Source organism: Mandrillus leucophaeus, unplaced genomic scaffold (assembly GCF_000951045.1).
Source record: "Mandrillus leucophaeus isolate KB7577 unplaced genomic scaffold, Mleu.le_1.0 Scaffold1079, whole genome shotgun sequence".
Lineage (NCBI taxonomy): Eukaryota > Metazoa > Chordata > Mammalia > Primates > Cercopithecidae > Mandrillus > Mandrillus leucophaeus.
Genome location: NW_012098976.1, coordinates 696,867 through 715,231, shown reverse-complemented (window position 1 = coordinate 715,231; position 18,365 = coordinate 696,867). Strand labels below are relative to the sequence as shown.

Below are 18,365 nucleotides of genomic sequence, written 5' to 3'. Positions count from 1 at the left end.
TCCACATACACAAACAGAGGCACAGTAGGATCCTCTGCCCACAGTATATACAGTAGAAGTTAATTTATCTGTTTTTTTTAAACAACTAGAAGCTGATGCAACTTGATTTCTCATTTGCCCTATAACAATCATCATTCTAATAACTAAAATCCAAAAGAATGGCAATGCAGTACTTTGGAACACTTGGTTTAGCATTTATTTATCAGAAAAATTGTGATTTTTTCGTTGTCATTTTTGGAGGCAAGAGGGCATAGTGAGCAAAGAAAGGACATATCACAAATTAACTGTATTTTGTTTGTTTGCTAAATGACACCACTCATTTTTTTTTGTCTCTGCATAAGGTAATAGAACATTTACATTTTCTTTACTTCATCTTGAAGACCCCTACTTAGTCATATGTAACATGTTTGCCTGTTAAATTCTGCAAGGTGGTGTTTATTTAAAAAAAAAATAAATAAAATTTTCTTTACATTTAAAAAGTGATAAAGGAATAAGAGAATGAGAAAAAATTGTTCATTGTAATGCTTTAAAGCAAGTTTTCACAAGTGGAACCATATATGCCTACTTTCAGCTAAACCCAACAAATGACAATTTTAAATGGCAAACTTATTTTTTTACTATGCAAAATCCATCCTACATTTTAATATCCTGCATTTAACTTTGCTATATTATACTTGTGGTTAGTTTTCTAGTTTGATTTATTTAATAATATTAAAATCATTTAACATCTGATAACCTAACTAAATCTACATCTTATAGCATTATCGTGGTTCTGTCCAGTTATATACATGCTTTCATGATCACCTTTTCTATTACCTTATGAACTACATATACTAGTTAAATTATCAACAATTACAGATGGATGAATAATTCCAGTTTTGAAATAAAGGTTAGATAGCACTAGAAAAACTTGTATTTACATCCTTCCCTGTCAGGCTTAAACAATTTTAATTTTCTTTTCATTTTTGATACCTCAAGAAGCACATTAATAGTCCTTCCAACTTCATCTAGCAGCAGAGCCTCACAGTTCTTTTCTTGATTTTTCCTTAGCATTGTAAATATGCACAATCTTCATGCCATGTCTTTCTTTTAGAAGGTATTAGCTCACACACTATAGCATTTAGAAGAACACTATTTCTTCTCTTAAGTTAGATATTCAGTCCTTCTCCCTAATCTACAAAAAAGAATCACTTGATTTTAGTTTGTGTGTTTTAATAGAAATTTGAGTTTTGCATTGTTTTTCATGCTAGTTTAAGAATGTTACTGGAGAAAAGATTCTCATCCTAAGCTGTGCTACTAATATTGTGCAGAAAACCAAGAGTTGCTTGGTAGTCTAACAACTTTTGTGATGCAGATACTTTGTGGTTCTGGATCTACCCTAGATCGGAGGCCATCTTTCCTCACCTGCTTAAGTACCACTTTCTTTAGGCAATCATTTAACTGCAAAGTTTTTCCATGCCTGAAAATAGGATTGCCCAAAATAGGTATAATCTACAAAGTCGGGTGATTTAAAAAATATAGTCAGTGTAATTCTAATACTAATTTGTTTCAAATTTACATATCGATTCTGCAAATTTCAGTTGCTACAATTGGCCTCTGGAATCTGATATCCCCGAAAGCACCTTGAAGACTTTAACTGACATTTTAAAATTCTACCCTACTGGGCTAAATAAGTTATTGTCTGGAACGAATGAAACTTTTTTTCTCCCTCTTATACATGCTGAAATGTGTTTTCCCAGGGGGGACAAAAATAAAACAAAAAACACTCAAACAACTGAAGTCAATTATATACTACAGAAATCATTCAAAAGAATTATAAAGTGGTGCTATTATAAAGCATTTGGGTCATTTTGGATTATGCCTACCTCTGTCTCTAGGTATTACCCGACATGTAAAAGTCTTGTGTTCTTAGGAGGAAAGAGACTACATTCACTAAATATATTTCTGTTACCTTAACAGTTAAAAGTCTGTTTTAACTATTTATTTTTTCCTTCTCCAAAATGAGTGATTCTGCTTTCTATATCCCAGTAGAAACCATATGCATAGTGTAAATTAGAAAAAAAAAAATCAAGGCATAGTATCCAAAAAGAGGGCTGTGATGACTCGGTGCAGATTTATTTAGAAAGGGAGGCTTATATTCCATTTTTCATAAGTACTGATATGAGATTCCTTTTCCTAGAGACTTCTCTGAATGGATAGGAGAGCTCTGAGTTGTTAGGTTATGGCCCCTGAATCACTCTGTCTTTAACCCTGAAAAGTTTGAGGGTGAACTTCCCTAGAAGGAACCTCACAAATCCTTCCCCTGCTCTACTGTACTTTTTCAGCTTGCCTCACTTCTTATAGCTTAGAAGAAAACCAACAACTCCAGTGTCTTCATCATTCTTGGCCAAGGACCACCATCTGCTTTTGGTTTAATGGTGAAGTTAGAATCTAGATAGTTTAATTAGCCAGTGATGCAATATTCTTCTAGACCAGTTTATGTTTGAATAATATTACTGAAATTATCCTATTTGTCAATATCAACAATTTGAAGGATGTGTAACTTATATCCCAAATGAGTTCAAAGGAGATATGTTACAGTACAACTGATTATATGACAGCTATTCACAAAAGAGACTATGCAATCTGATTCTTTGAACTCATAGAAAAATTAAAATGTCATTTTAATTAAATCTCCTAGATGATAGAATTTTGAAGTTGGGGATGATATTCCATTTATCTGAGTGTTCCCCACAAAATACGGTGCTTTTAGTAGACACAGTTAGATAAAGGAGATTTGGATAGATGGATGGATTTACTTATTCAGAATAGGAAGAAAGAAATTTCTTTGCATTTTTTTTTTCTCTAAACTTTCTCTGCCTTAATAGATATTTTTACTCTAATTAAGTAATCTTATACTATTGACTCTAATTTGGTCCCAATATTTTAACATTAGAAAGAAGTATTTTTTAAAAATCTAAATGACTTGGGGTAGAATTTTCAGAAAAGGGGGACTTATATCTAAGTTTCCTAATTATTGATGTGAGGCCCCCTTTACCTGGAGACTCATCTCTGTCATTTGTTCCCATCCTTCATCATCAGGTATTCTTTCAAAATGATACATAATAATGATGGTTCTAGTACTGGATGCAGTATATGAAGAAAAGGAATTATATAAAGTATCAAAAGATTAGTGTGTTGGATAATAAAATAATTGCATGAGAAGATTTTTCACATTTATTTACAACTTTGAGCCAAGGACCTATCCATAAGCTTTGAATGTTTGTGTTTTTCTTTTTATTATACCAATTTATGTGCAAAGAGTTACCTTCTACTTCATATAAATAGAGTCTCATACTAGAAATTCCATGGAATTCAAGCCAATCCTTACTCGCATTCCTTCTTATGAAGTATACGAATTGAACAAATTTCCTTGCGTAGCAAAGGTGATATATGAAGATAATGTGCTGGCCTCTCATCATAGTCCCTGGATACCATTGCAAGGTTCCTAATTTGCTTGGTTTGGCGTTTCCACAGTCTTTATCTTAGCTCTTTTTTTAAAAAAAATGTACTTAAATTAGTTAATTTGCTGGTTGCTTCCATATTGCTTGATTCAAAATCCAAAATGGAGTTCAGAAAAAGAACAAATAAAATTACAGCTTAAGTGCAAACTACATTTCTGAGTATCTGCCAGGTAGACATACCCAATCCAGTGTGTTTCTTCCAGTTCAATAGATTCCCTCATTGGACCAACCCTGAAAGTATCAGTAGTTTTCTTGAATCACACAGAACTGTCTCTTAGTTTCCCTTCTACTCTTCAGACAACCAATGGCCTATCAAGTAGTGTCATTTATGGAGGAAAAAAAATGTTGAAAAATGTAAAGGATGAGGGTGAAGATAATTTGATAGCATGAAAAATGAGAGCTAAAATAAAAATATTAGCCTCCTTTTCTTATTTTAAAGATTGTATACGTAAAGTAGTGGTCATTTCACTATATTAAAATATTTCTTAAATTCTGTGAAGAAGCTTTGATGTAAACATCTTTGCGATTAGAAATTAAAGCCAAAAATTGGGGAGCAAATATAAAGGAATTGGTCAGAGCAAAACAAAATGAAAAAAAACCAAAAAGGCTTCGAAACAATTACTAGTTATAACTTTGACAGAGATTTTTAAATTATGAAATTTGAGTTGGCCATTCTTACTTTCCAGGACAGAAACTGCTGGGGAAAGAAACTGGATTCTCAATTTCAGACACTATCATATGTTTGTTATAGAAAATGTTATTCTTTTATTCTAATGGAAACTTCATTATGATTTCCAGGGATGCTAAATATGCACACATCAGTTCCTGCAGATAGGAACAGATAGCATGGGTGTTTCAACCATCTGCTTAAAAAAAAAAAAAGAAGGAAAAATAAAAAGAAAAAAAAGTGACAGCTAGTTTGATAGCAGGCGGTATTGCCTTACATTTTCTGGTCCTTCTCTAGCTGTTTCATTCTCCCAACCAACCCATGCAGAGAAATGAAGAAACATTGTGGTTCCGCCTATCTTTCTCTTTCAGTCTTTCCCTCTAATGTTCAAGTTAGATAAGCACATAACTATCATGGCATCTCTATCTTCCACTGGGAAGTGTCAAAACTACTGGCCTTGGGGTAGAAGGAAGACCACCAGAGAAAGACAGGGGGTGGGGAAATTGGAGCGGGTGTGTCTCTCCACCTAAAAACCACAACTGAGCTTACACTACAGTATTTCGGTGTCTGTAAGGTGGAGGCGGCAGCACAGTGCCTGGCTTCAGGGAGAACTCAGAGAGGTATTCCGGATTCTCTGCCACAATAGGCCGGATCCGCCCATTCTGTTTATAAAAATATTTTGTGCTGTACTCCTGCAGGTAGTCTGGGTGCTGAAGGGTGCTCCGAGGTGGCAGGCTGTGGTTCCAGTAGTCAGGGTTGTCAAACGCTTTCTTGGCCTTCTCTGGCATAGACAGTACATTGTTCTTCAGGTAATCAGCTTTTCCCAAGGCGTTGGCAAAGGTGTTGAGGTACAGCGGCTCATTCACATACTCATCCTCGGCCTTGGGTGGACCATTGGATGCACTGTGATATTCGGGATTATCCAATGCTTGAAGGTCTCCATTTTTTCTCCGAGAAACAAAAGGGTTCTCCTCCACTGGATTCAGGTATTCTAAAGGAATAAAAAAGAAATCAGCTAACCTCTACTTTCTGGAAAATATTAATCAGAGCAAAGTTATACATAATGGTTAGCTGCTTTGTCTAGAACAAAAAACCACAGATTTGTTTTCATGATTTCTCACAACTATTTGTGGATTACCATGGTCTTATGAAAAAAAGAGTAAGGGGGCCAAACATGTTTACAAAAAACAAGAAGCCAAGGAGGCCAGAATCAGAATTTCTATCTCCTAAATTTTTATTTCTTTCTAATTGCATTTGTCTCTTCTGCATATGGGGCTGATTGTTTCAATGTTTTTGTTTTCTAAAACTTATTTATATTAGGAAATAAGACTGCCTATTAGGATTAAATAGCCTTTAAATATACAGACAGCTTAATTTCTATAAAGGATATTGAAAAACCAAAGAGTCTATAGCTGAGTTCCATGCCAAGATGAATAGATGGAGTGAAGAAATCATGTTTTATTAGTCTCTATGGTTTGCTATGGTTGCCTATACTGGTAAAAAGGATTTGATTGGAGATGCTCCTGACAAAAGTTTTACACATGGAAAAGAAAGCATCAAAGGAAAAAAATTCAACTAAAAAAGCAAATCTAACAGATAGCTAACATGCCTCTAGCTGACTTGCTTGACATTACATATACTTCTACTTAATAATAAAGTATAATTATAATATTTCCATTGACCAATCATAATCACAAAATAGCAAACTATCAGCTTGAATCATATGAAATAGCCATTTTGTATATTGAAACCAGTCAATTAGTGCCTATTTTGTGAAATAGCCATTTTGTATATTGAAACCAGTCAATTAGTGCCTATTTTGTATGGATCAATCTAATAAATCCATCTAGTATAGGTATTGGCCTAAACGGTGCTAATAATTACCACCATTCTCCTGAATCTTAATTCTACATCTATGTCTATAATATAAACTGCACATAGACATATACACATATATATTGTAGGTCCTCTAAATAGTCCTCTCTTTTACTATATATGCAAAGCCCTAAGCTATTCCTATTTTGAATTCAAGGCATCAGGAGGACACAATTCCTTGTTGAGAGGCCATTCTGAAACAAACTTTCTATCTCTTATCCTTAGCCCAACAAGTAGAGAGAAAAATTCTATTAAGCCAGGATTATTTTTCTCCAAATGTATATATACAGAATAGGTAAGTATTTAGCATCATTTATTCAAGTGAAAGGGCAGTAATGAATATCCCACTATCATATATAGGACTTTATAAGACACTATCATTTCATCCTCACAATTCTGTGAAAAAGAAGTACAAGACTTATTTTTCCAGCTTTGTAGACAGAAAAATGAGATTAAGTGATGTATGCAGGATACAATTAGTGTTGGGATGGAATTCAGGTCTTCTAACTCCTCTTGAGTAATCTTCTTATTCTACTGCACTGTTTCTTATTATTGCCCCTGCAGGAGTTGGGTGAACTTTATGCTTAGCCACAAGTTTTACTTTGACAAGCGTATGAAAACACTTATAAGCAACGTAGAATTTGATTTTTCTTACCAGATTTCTAAAACTTCTTAATTGAAAGAATAGGAATGTCTATACTAAAATTCTGTCCTCTCTGAGTATGAGGTGAGACTATAGCAATCTTTTATAGAAATGGAGCTTAGTGTTCAGAGATAAAATCTGAGAATACAGTGTGACTATATAGGGTGACTTGCTTTTCTCTCAGCCTTACATTACCTTTCCTCAATGCGATCTACTTATATATTATCCTGATGCAAACTTGTATAGCTGTCCAATAACTTTACGGTTGAAGTGAAAATGTCCCCAGAAAGGCTTCTTCTTTGGGGTGAATCCACCAAATCTTCATAAAATCTACATTTGTGTCATTACTAGGCTACTATGAACATCCAAACTCTTCATTACATTTTTATATGTGTAAAAGTTTTATATGTGTAAAAGTTTTATCTAGACAGATATATTTTAAAAGGTTATTTACAATTAGAGATCTTTAAATTTTACTCTGAAGGAGAGAACATAACCTTATAACAAGCCCTTCTCAGAGTTTTAAAATGTAGTTTACTATTGACACTAAAGACTGCGAGAGACATGATCATTTTTTAATAACAATCATCTATCTTCTCTATTGTGATACTGTTAGCGTAGAAGAAGAAAAGCTGTTTTGTTGCAAAATTGAAGCATTATTTGATTTGGGTGCTTAACATTTCTACTACTAACTTTACAAAATTTTTGTTGTGCTTTGTAAAACCACAAACTATTATTTTCAAATCTTGATGGTATGCTTGTAAGTATATACAGGGTCAAAACTTTAATTTTTGAAAATGTCATATAAAAACATAATATTTCCCTATAATAAACTAGGTTGTTTAAATGACACCTTTTAAATGAGTCAAACAAATCATTTATTAGCGCCATCAAAAGCATCAGGCACATTTGCCAACAATACCAGTCTTTATGATCTCCACAATTAAGTCCAATAAAGCTATGGTCCTGACACTTTGTGGTCTGCTACCTCATACAAATATTTCAACAAAATATGTTTAGAATAGTGACTCTCAAGACTCATTGCTGTATGCAGATAGCCTGGGGATCTTGTTAAAATTCAGATTCCTATTCAGATGGGGCCTGCCTGAGATTCTGATTTTTATAAATAATAATAAATAATGTGGATGCTGCTGATTCAGGGACCATACTGCAAGTAGCAGTAGCCTAGGCCTTTACTAGGTCACAAATGTTGTGCTGTACAACTATCTGGCAATTTCCATTCTGTACTTTGTTTATCTTGATGGAAGTGAACTTCAAATGGCAATCATTTTTGAATAATCAGTTCGTACCTTGTTTGGGTTTGTCTCGCATAGGAGTCATGTAACCTTCCTCATCCAGCTCTCCTCGTGGGCTCCGTTCTGGGGCAAACACGGTGGGGTCAGCGCTGTACCTCTGGGTGCTACTGTCCTCTTGGACATGGGGTGCCACTGGCTTGCGTAGGGTGCCATTACAGCAGGAGTCATCAAAAATCTCAGCTGTAGCACCCTGTGCAACAGGAGCTTCTGGAATTGTGCTAGTTGGGGCTCTGTAGGGCACAGACACTCCTTGTTCTGCAGCAAAACCTCCATCTCGGTATACAAACTGATTCTGTTAATAAGAGAAACATATTTAGAGAGAAGGTGTTGTTAGAAATAGTTTAAAAATGAATGTTAATAGCCACAAGGATGTCAAAGCCGGTCTTTTAGAGAATAGTCATAGTATTTATTTATTTTTCCCTAGTGGCTAATGAATTTGAGTTACAAACTAGAAACACCTAAAATTTCCGCTTTTCTTAAAAGACAAATCATCAGAAAATAATTTTGAAGTACACATTTTAGTTTTATTAACCAACTGTAACATAATCTAATAAAAAGTATTTGATGCCCTTTTCCCACAAGTGCCTGTATTTAATATAAACTTCAAAGTGAATTTTTATGATAAATGGGAGTGTCATTATAGACAGTTGTCATTAAGAATAGAAGTATATGGATATATTTTGAATAATCCTTTGTCTTTATTGCCTTCTAAAATTCTGTGGTTATTATGAATTTGAGGCTCTAGTACCTAACTAGAGGATCATCACTATAATTCTGACTTTTTAGTACATGACCTATACTCAGGAAAGTAAAGATCACCTCCACATCCAGAAGCATAATTTATATGCACAGGTAAATCCTTCAGATAAAAATTGAAAGCTACTGTTGATGCATGAGATCTCAATTTCGTATTATCAACTGAGATATAAACACATCTACAAAGGCAGCTACACAATGTACAGCAAATTCTTAACTCACTGTTGGCAAAGGCAAAATGAGGAAATTGTGCAGAGACAAGAGAGAGGAAACATGGTAAGCAAAGACCAAAAATCCTAAAAGATGAAGGTTGATTGTGAAATACTTACTCCTGACATGGGGGTGTAGGCAGGAGGAGGGCTGTGTCCAATTTCACTCTAATAGGAAAGAAAAATGGAATGATGGATATAATAAGAGGCAATATGAATGAAAAAATTAAAAAAAGAAATGAAAAAGAAAAGCCACATGAGTCGTATGAACCAAAGGGGGAAAAGTGCACAACAGTGAAGCTTCCTAAGCAGTGACATTGTCTGTATTCTGACCATAAGCAAGCTTATTTATATGTTTTGAGGAAAATAGATATTTTAATTCAATCCCTGAAAAGGCAAATTATACAGAAAAAGCAAAATTTTTCAATGGATTAGAAAGTAAATAATAAACTTTCTTCTGATTAACCCTACTGGAAAGGAAAAAGTAGTAAATAAACTATAGATGTAAATAGGAAATGGTTTCCTTCTTTACATGTCAAAAGATTGAAATGACCATATACACTGCTGTTATTTTTTCTCTTAGAATAAATATTTCTGGAAGGAGATAGCAGGAGATTTCGACTTGCCTGCAGTAATTTTTGCTATCAAGCTACATTTATTTTTCGCCACTTCAGCAAAGGGTAAACTCCTTTGTCTCTCCTTATTAAAAGGTATATGCTATTTTATCTTCAGTCTTACTTTTTTTTTTTTTTAAGAAACAGCAGAAAATTTGGAAAATCAATTCATTTCCTGGAAACATGCTTTAGATTCCCCTATGTATTTATAATGAGTCAAAATCAGATTTCAGTTAAAGAAACAACAACAAAAATACATGTATATTTTTATAGCTTAACACTCCATCCTATGGGCTAACTGAAAGAGGATATAAAAATATAATAAAATATGAAGGACAGTGTTCTTTAGGGTAAGGAAAAGGAGTTGTATGATACTAATTCTGTTTCTTAATTAAAAAAATACATTAAACACATTTTTTGAGAACCTACTGTCTATGTGCCAGGCACTTTTCTAGGCACAGGGATAATGCAAAACACAGACCCAAACCGCTTGATTTTATGAAGCTCATATTCTCTACAATCCAGCTTTAAGTAAACAGAGATGACTAAAATCAACCTCTAAGGTACCTTACATCTTTTTTGTTTGTTTTTTTGAGATGAGTCTCGCCCTGTCGCCCAGGCTGGAGTGCAGTGGCAGGATCTCGGCTCACTGTAAGCTCCGCCTCCCGGGTTCATGCCATTCTCCTGCCTCAGCCTACCGAGTAGCTGGGACTACAGGCGCCTGGCACCATGCCCAGCTAATTTTTTGTATTTTTAGTAGAGACGGGGTTTCATCGTGTTAACCAGGATAGTCTCGATCTCCTGACCTCGTGATCCGCCTGCCTCAGCCCCCAAAGTGCTGGGATTACAGATACTTAACATCTTTTATATGAAACAGATAAATATTATTCCAGGTCACTGTTCATATGATTTAGATTCACGAAGCATTCTAAGAAGAATATGGTCCCATGAAGATTAAGTATTTAAAGTAAATCAGTAACAACTGGATAATATAATCTCCCTTAACTAACTTAGTCTGCTGGACTAATCAAGGGACACGGTCTGAACCCCTATAGTGAGTTTATATTTTAATTTTCCCCATAACTATGGTGGCATTAGAATATTTATCTATTTTCTTCTTTAGTAACATAACTAACAACACATCAAAGATTATGACATGGAAAGTCAGAGATATATTTAATATGCAATACATAGGAGGTGCTACTGTGCAACAGACAGATCGTTTAATGACCTGGGCTTTAGTTCCAATGATAAGTGGTGTGAATTTGGTGAATCATGAAACATGTCAGACCCTCGTTTTCATTCTTGGTCTCTCTATTTTATTATTAATAAATATGAAGTAAGATAATGCATATGAATGAACTTTGTAAACTCTGCACTATTATAAAAATGTAAAGAACATATCACATTTAAATATTCATATCCACTAAATTGAATTTCTAAAATAAAGCAATCAGGATGCCAAAGCTACTCATCAAAGAGGCATTTTAAAATGCTCATCTATTCTCTAATCATCTTAAATATAGGCATGTTTTACTATATTTTAGAAATACCTGAAATCCAGTACATTTGTTCTTAAAATTTGAGTAGAGAATTTTTTATAGTCCAGTGATTTGTAATATAGAGTGACAGTACAGGAAATATGGAACTGCCTGGTGGAACTTCACCAAACTACAAACACTGGCCTTACCCTCTTCATTAAACACCAATTATTTGGCAAGTACTTCACAAATATTACTAAATCTCTACAGTAAAAGTACAGGCACTGTGGTAGATGCCAGCGATACCATGATACACTAAGAAAGACATGACCACTGTCCTTTTAGAATTTACACTATTGATTATAATCTGAGATTGTTGGAAGGAAAGGCAAGAATGAAACAAGGCAATTTATTTCAATTCTATGATTCTATATTAGAATGCAAGGTATTCCGAAATATTCATAATTACTAGTGCTCCTTTGACCTCTTACCTTGCAAAAGTTGCTGTACTGGGTAATGTTTGACTAGAATTACAGCTGAGAAATGAGTATTGATTGCACATTTTGCACTTTACAAAACCTGAGACATAAACAATCAAAGGAACAACTTACAAGTCATTCTTCATCGGGGAACAGTTTATTATCTATATTCATTATCTGGGCTAGAATGGCTTCCATTGTAAAGGCAATGGATTAAAATAACTGGGACTCTTGCGGTTAGTCTGTTCCAAGACAGAAAGCGAGGCCATGCCCTATTAGAATGCATCCACTGTCCCTGCTTTGACAAGTCTTTCAGTCAGCAACCTGCCAACTCCATATCTGGACAAACTGCCAAATAGCATCACAGTAATAGGAGCATCTTCATGAATTTTCCTGTTTTCAGCATTAAAATGGAAAAAAATGCTAAGCAAAACCCCTTTAGCATTCATTGTTTTTAGGGTTACTGGCTGCTTTTTATGTTTCTGTTTCCATTTTTTCAGTTTGCTTTTTTATCTGTTTTCCATGATAAAAAGCACCTCATTCATTTCCCCGTGGAAGGGCAATGCAGCTCCAAGGGAACATCTGTGAGGCCAATTAGCTGGGCTGGAAATGTGATATAATTGTTGTTTAAATATATTTAAATTACATGTTAATCACGATGTCATAATTTATAAGCTTTGAAAATAACTTTTTGTACTTCAGAGCCAAGCCAGATTTTACTTGTTTTTGCTGTTTTTAGTTTGAAACAAGCTCTTCTCATTTCTCTCTCCCTCAATTCCCCACACTTGAAGAGCTGAACTTTTAATATTGGAAAGAATGACAGCTGCAAGTAAATTGGTTGAGTAAAAATTAAGATCCTCACAGCAGTCAAAATGAGCTGGAGTGACCTTAAAGTTCTAAGCAGAACAAAGCAATGCTCTCAGTTAAAAGCTTTTGTTTTTCCATTGTGCTACTTTCTGCTGTCCATCAAAGTCCAGCTTTGCAGATCTTTAGGAAGCAGCACTGGGTGCATCTGTTCAATTAGCTGGTGAGGCAATTTACTGTCAGCAGGGCAGAGATAGAAAGAGGTGGGTTATGAACTGGCAGGTGACACTGAGTTTGTTCCTGGTGGGGGGCGTTTGTAAGGGTGATGGATGGAATGAGTTTAATTCTGTGGCCATATCACTGGGACATTGTATGATTAACTTGGATTTAAATGCCAGAGATTACAGAGAAGGCAAGTATCAGCAAATAAATCAAATACAGTATTAAATGCACTTTTAAATACATCATGTTCTAAAATTTACTTTTTTGTTGAATGATAAATATTAGAACCTTTGTCACATTTTATGCACAGTATTTCTTATATTTGTATTGTTTATAGTGTTCCTGAGAAATTTTAATTATTAAATAGATGGACTGTATCTCGTGATATTTAAAAAAGTTATTATACAAATCTACTTTCAGAGAAAACAAAAATACAGGCCTAATGCCTAGCTTCTATCTAAATTAAACATGTAATCAATGAGAGTCATTTTCTAATCTTTAAATAACTATTACTTTCAACAGTAATTATAAGATTACAATTTCTAGGTTCAAGAAATACTCCAAATTCTTTTGACTAAAATAAAATGTCTCTGTAAGACGTTGCTAATCCATCGGCACTAATTTATTATCTAGACACTTCCACATAGTAACTATTAAAGGTTCTCAACCTTTTATCCTCCCTGACATATCTGCTTAACACTCTGATAGGCATTTCCACACTTTCAGAGGTCACATAGCAGCATACAAAAAATGTTTATTGCATTATCTTATTATAATTATTGTATTAAAAATTATAATTCCTGATGCATGGTTGTAACTCTGCATCTTTCTCACAACTGAGTTCAACATACCAGTGTTTCGAGACATTTAGATTTAGAACCTTCATTTTTCACAGGGCAATCAGAAGGAAACAAAGAAAATGTGTCCGTATGTGCCAAACCCAAAAATGGCTGGGAGAAGCCTATTGAGATTTCAGCTGCTGGCTGAATTTTATATATATTACACATAATATCTTTTGTCTATTTATGTATACATACATTTATTTACTCATTTTTCTATTTGGTTTGATTCTGTGGGACTCTACTTTTTTGAAGAATCTCTCTTACTCTGCACACACACACACCCAATATGACTCTATGGTCCAGTTGAAGAAATATTGACTTGGGCTCTTATTCTTTTTTGTTGCTGTTTGTTTTTCGAGACGGAGTCTCGCTCTGTCACCCAGGCTGGAGTGCAGTGGCGCGATCTCGGCTCACTGCAATCTCTGCCTCCCAGGTTCAAGCAATTCTCTGCCTCAGCCTTCCAAATAGCTGGGATTGCAGGCTCCCGCCACCATGCTTTGCTAATTTTTAGAGATGGGGTTTCACTATCTTGGTCAGGCTGGTCTTGAACTCCTGACCTCGTGATCCACCTGCCTCAGCCTCCCAAAGTGCTGGGATTATAGACATGAGCCACCGCGCCTGGCCAGCTCTCATTCTTTATTCACTCATTAATCTTGGAACCTTTCATCTTTCGTATATGTCTCATGTACTCATTTAATTAAAAAATTTAATAAATGGAAGCTATGAGTGGTATCTGTAAATATGAACAAGAGTCAGGACAGAATTTACAAAGCATATGAAAATGGTGTCTTCTATAATGCTTAATAATCCCACTTTTCTTAAGTCAGTCCTCAAAGTCTACTTTATTTTGAGTCTATTCTGTTTCATAGATGAATACATGATGACTCTTAGGGAAATTAAGAAATAGAAAGAGAAACTAACATATATGTATACACACACACACACACATATATGTATTATGTACCCACCCTGTACCTTGGACTATTTTAGGTTTTATGTATTCTTATAAACTTGCAAGGTAAATAGCATTATTAAAAATTATAACTCTCATTTATAGACAAAAAAAATTGAGGAGCAGAGAAATTAAAGGATCTGCCGTGTGCACACATCCATAGTTGGCTATCTGACCACAAAGCCCGTCACTCTATGACCTTTACATTATACCGCACATAGATTTTGACTTTAGCATTTCTATTCTTACTCATCTTTGCCCTCTCTCTTCCTTTGTATTATGCTTCAACTATTTTCTCAAATTCTTAGTTTCTTTTTCTAGTTTTAGTGAAAAGAGCTTAATGACTTAAGAAGGCGCATCTGAAACTCATTACCTTAGGTATAAAATGCTGATAATGCGTTACAGTATTGCTCCACCCCACTTATTTTCACTTAAATTAGTTACAAGGACATAAACTGGAAAGAAGGAAACTGAGTATTAAGAGTTAATAGGGTGTGTGTGTGTGTGTGTGTGTGTATGTGTGTGTGTATTTTTCCATTCTTTCTTACAAGTCCTTTTTATCTAAAATCATATTGTGTATATATACATTTACCTACCTCACCAAGAGCAAAGCCAGCCCTGAAGCAGGAAGAGACAATTTTAAATAACTGGAGAGCGCAAAGATTTTTCATGACAGCACTCTTGATTATGGATTTATTGTTCCTAGTACAAGGCTTAGTCAATAAATTCTTCTTCCTGCTTCACTGAGGGTAAGTAAGCTATTGTATCCCCAGGCAGCAATTCCTGTACCCTTTCCAAATATCAGTAGAACAAGAGGATATTTCCTTTTAAAATATTCATGGCTAGATGAGTCAATAAAATGAAGCTGAACATTCCCCTCACTTTACAGGTTTCTGCTTTAAGTTGTTTCTTTGAGCAATATTATGTGATGGAATCAAAGAATATTATTAGCACAGTCAAAAAAGAAAGGGCATAAAGAAATATAATTTTCCACTAATGTCAACATTCCTTAGCTTCATTCAAGATAACAACAAGAATTGTGTCACCCTTCTTGAGATTAGTTATCACACAGAATTGATTTCTTTACCCTGGTGCAAGTTCTAAATTTTTGTATTGTTTGGTTTGTTCTAGCAACTTTCTCTTTTTTGGCATGTTTATATTCATTTTCATTAGCATGTTGTGATAATTGAACCTTTTCCTAATTATCACTTAGCTACTAGCTAATTCATGTAGCTAGAAATCTAAAGAGGAGAACTTCTAGGAGTTTCTCAAAGACTTCTCAGTAATTCTTTTCAGAGAGGGTAGGCTATTTTTCTTTTCTTTTTTAAATGTATGCTTAAGAACATCTAGTTCTAATGCAATGTCTTTAAGAATAGAAATGAGATCATCAAGCCTTAACTATGTATAAATTCTGGAGTAGCCTGATTCTTCAAATGAATCATGAAATTGTCTCTGCTTGTGTGGTTTTTATCCCAATATCATAAAGAGTATCTAATGAGGATTTTTCAGGATGCCAACAATGCACCGGGTCAGGCATCTTTTGAAGACAAAAACTTCACAGACCTAAAACAAATGGTCTCATGAAATCCTTCTATCTCCAGGATTGCATTCTTGAATATTTTTCACTAAGTCACATGACTTTTAACAAATTCTTTAGCTTCTTGGTCCTTTAGTTTATTTAACTCTAAAAAGAAGAATATGGGTATAGGACAGGTAATGGGAAAGATCACTTCCAACTATCAAAGGATTTACATGTAAAATGAATTTTCTGCCTTAAGCTCACACAATTAGTTATTAAATATTGTAAAATGTGATTAGCATTAAAGCAAAGTATCTTATAAAGTTTTCTCTCGTAAATCTTTTCAAAGTCGATTCATCAATTTCCTTTTTTAAATGGACTATCTATTGTACAAAGTATCACTTAGGCTACATGCAATATATAATTGTATGTTTTTATGAGCCTAACCACATTTGGATGATGATTCATGAAAATACAATTTTGAAAAAAAGTTTTAGAATTTTATTTTACAGATAGACTCTGACACTCTGAAAGGTTAATTTTCCAAGGTAACAAAAATAGTGACGGTACTAGAAACAAGATTCCCTGAGTTCCCATCCAAAGTGCAATCCATTATACCTTACAGCCTCAAATTAACATTTAATAAATAGTAAGAAGTATCTTTTAGAGGTTGCATTGTTTTTCAGAAACAAACCTATTTTTAAAATATAGCTGAAAGCATTTGCCTTAACCAAAACATTTGTTCTAAGCTGAAATACGTATTAATATACTCTTAAAGTAAATTTTGTGACACTTTAATTTGAAGACAGATATTAACTTGTTATTGAATGGGCTACAAGTTTATTAGACAAAAGGGATATCCTTATAGTATTAAATACTATATATAAAAGCTGGCCATAAACATATTAATTAAAAGTAGTATTTATTAAAATAGTACTTTATCTACAAAACAGGTTGCCCTTCACAGAAAAGAGATGTTATTTAAACACTCTACCTATAAAAGCCAGTTATTAAAAATCGACATATACATACATGCTTATTGTCAGTTGATATACTTTTACCTTCACAATATTTCTATCTGTTACTTGGTATACTTTTACCTTCACAGCATTTATCTCCAGATCTGTCTATGCAATAAGATACTGTCTAGGGATTATTAAAATAATTTAAAAAATAAGTAATCTACAAGGCAGGTTTGAACTAAGAATAAGAAAAAAAAGACTATAAACACTTGGAATTTGAATGCCATAATTTTAGAATTTGAAATGTAATGTATTTGCCTAGATATAATATGTTTCCTTTTGTACTATCAGTGAAGACTTAAATCTGAATTTTAGGCTCTGTGTTTGTGTGGATACATATGTTAGATATATATGTGCATACACATGTATATGTATTCATATACATGCTAAGGCAATTAATAGCTTAAAACAAGATAACAAAGGTTATTTAACCCATACAATCAAATAAGTTGTCTTTTACAGGCTGTTAGCTCATTTGTGGGGTAGCTTTTGTTTTGTTTTTCCTATGTTTCACATACAGATATTGTTTATCAACAAATGAGATGTTCACTAAAAATTATAAGAGTTCTACTTAGAAGTATTTGTTATTCTATTTAGAGTTTAGAGTTATTTTATTTACTGGCAAATAATAAGGCAAGAGTGAAATATTCAATCTTCTCTTTAGTAATAATCCAAGCTCAGAATGCTTTATTATATATTTAAAATTTCAATAAGCGTATTTAGAGCAATCTATGTGTGAGAATGTAAAAAATATGAAGGTCACGGTTTGTGTATTGGAGGATGGAGAACAAATAATACAGGAAATAGAATTGCAAATTTTATAAACCTTATTTTGGCATGTAGATTTTATTCACTGTTTTAAATGATAGGTGTTGACAACAAGGAAACAATTTAACATAATACAGATAAAGCCCTTCAGTGTTTATATCATTGCAGTGTGGACCAGGTTGAAAATATCTTCAGTTATGCTAGTTTATGCAAACTGTTTACCAGATAAAAAGTGAATTTGTAACAATGGTTTATTCATCCAACTACTGCTCTTTAAGCTACCAGGTGGTACAGCTGTTGCTGTAAGTAAAAAGATTTCTAACAGTCCACGTGGAATTAGGACAGCTGGTTCCTGTGAGCTGATCTGAATAATGTACTATGAATACTCCGGTACAGCCACTGACAGAACAAACAGCACATGACTGTCCCATCAGCCCAGAGCAAACACTAGTTACATTTCACAGAAACAGGCTGGTATTTACAACTGATCTAGGCCAAAAAGAATATCAGATTGAAGGCAACACCCCAAGAGAAAATAGCCCTCCCCGAGAGCTACTTGTTGACTGTAGTCTAAGCAGCTTTCACCATGACTGAAAAGCCCCCAAATCTGATTTTGCTGCATATAAAAAGGAAGAGGAAAAATATACAAAGCATTCCTGCATCTATTTGTGAACCATTTTGGAATTTTCTAAA

At 34.1% G+C, this 18,365-nt stretch overlaps 1 protein-coding gene across 1 annotated transcript in view; it reads right to left on the bottom strand.

Annotated features, from left to right (window-relative positions):
• Positions 1 to 414: 414 nt before the first annotated feature.
• Positions 415 to 18,365, bottom strand: part of ERBB4 (erb-b2 receptor tyrosine kinase 4) — a gene marked incomplete at its 5' end in the record, with an annotated part of 620,722 nt that continues 602,771 nt past the window's right edge. Inside the window, 3 exons of the mRNA XM_011986142.1 lie at positions 415 to 5,161; positions 7,999 to 8,296; positions 9,090 to 9,137. Of these exons, the coding sequence (XP_011841532.1) occupies positions 4,716 to 5,161; positions 7,999 to 8,296; positions 9,090 to 9,137 (792 nt within the window). The remainder of the gene's footprint in view (positions 5,162 to 7,998; positions 8,297 to 9,089; positions 9,138 to 18,365) is intronic.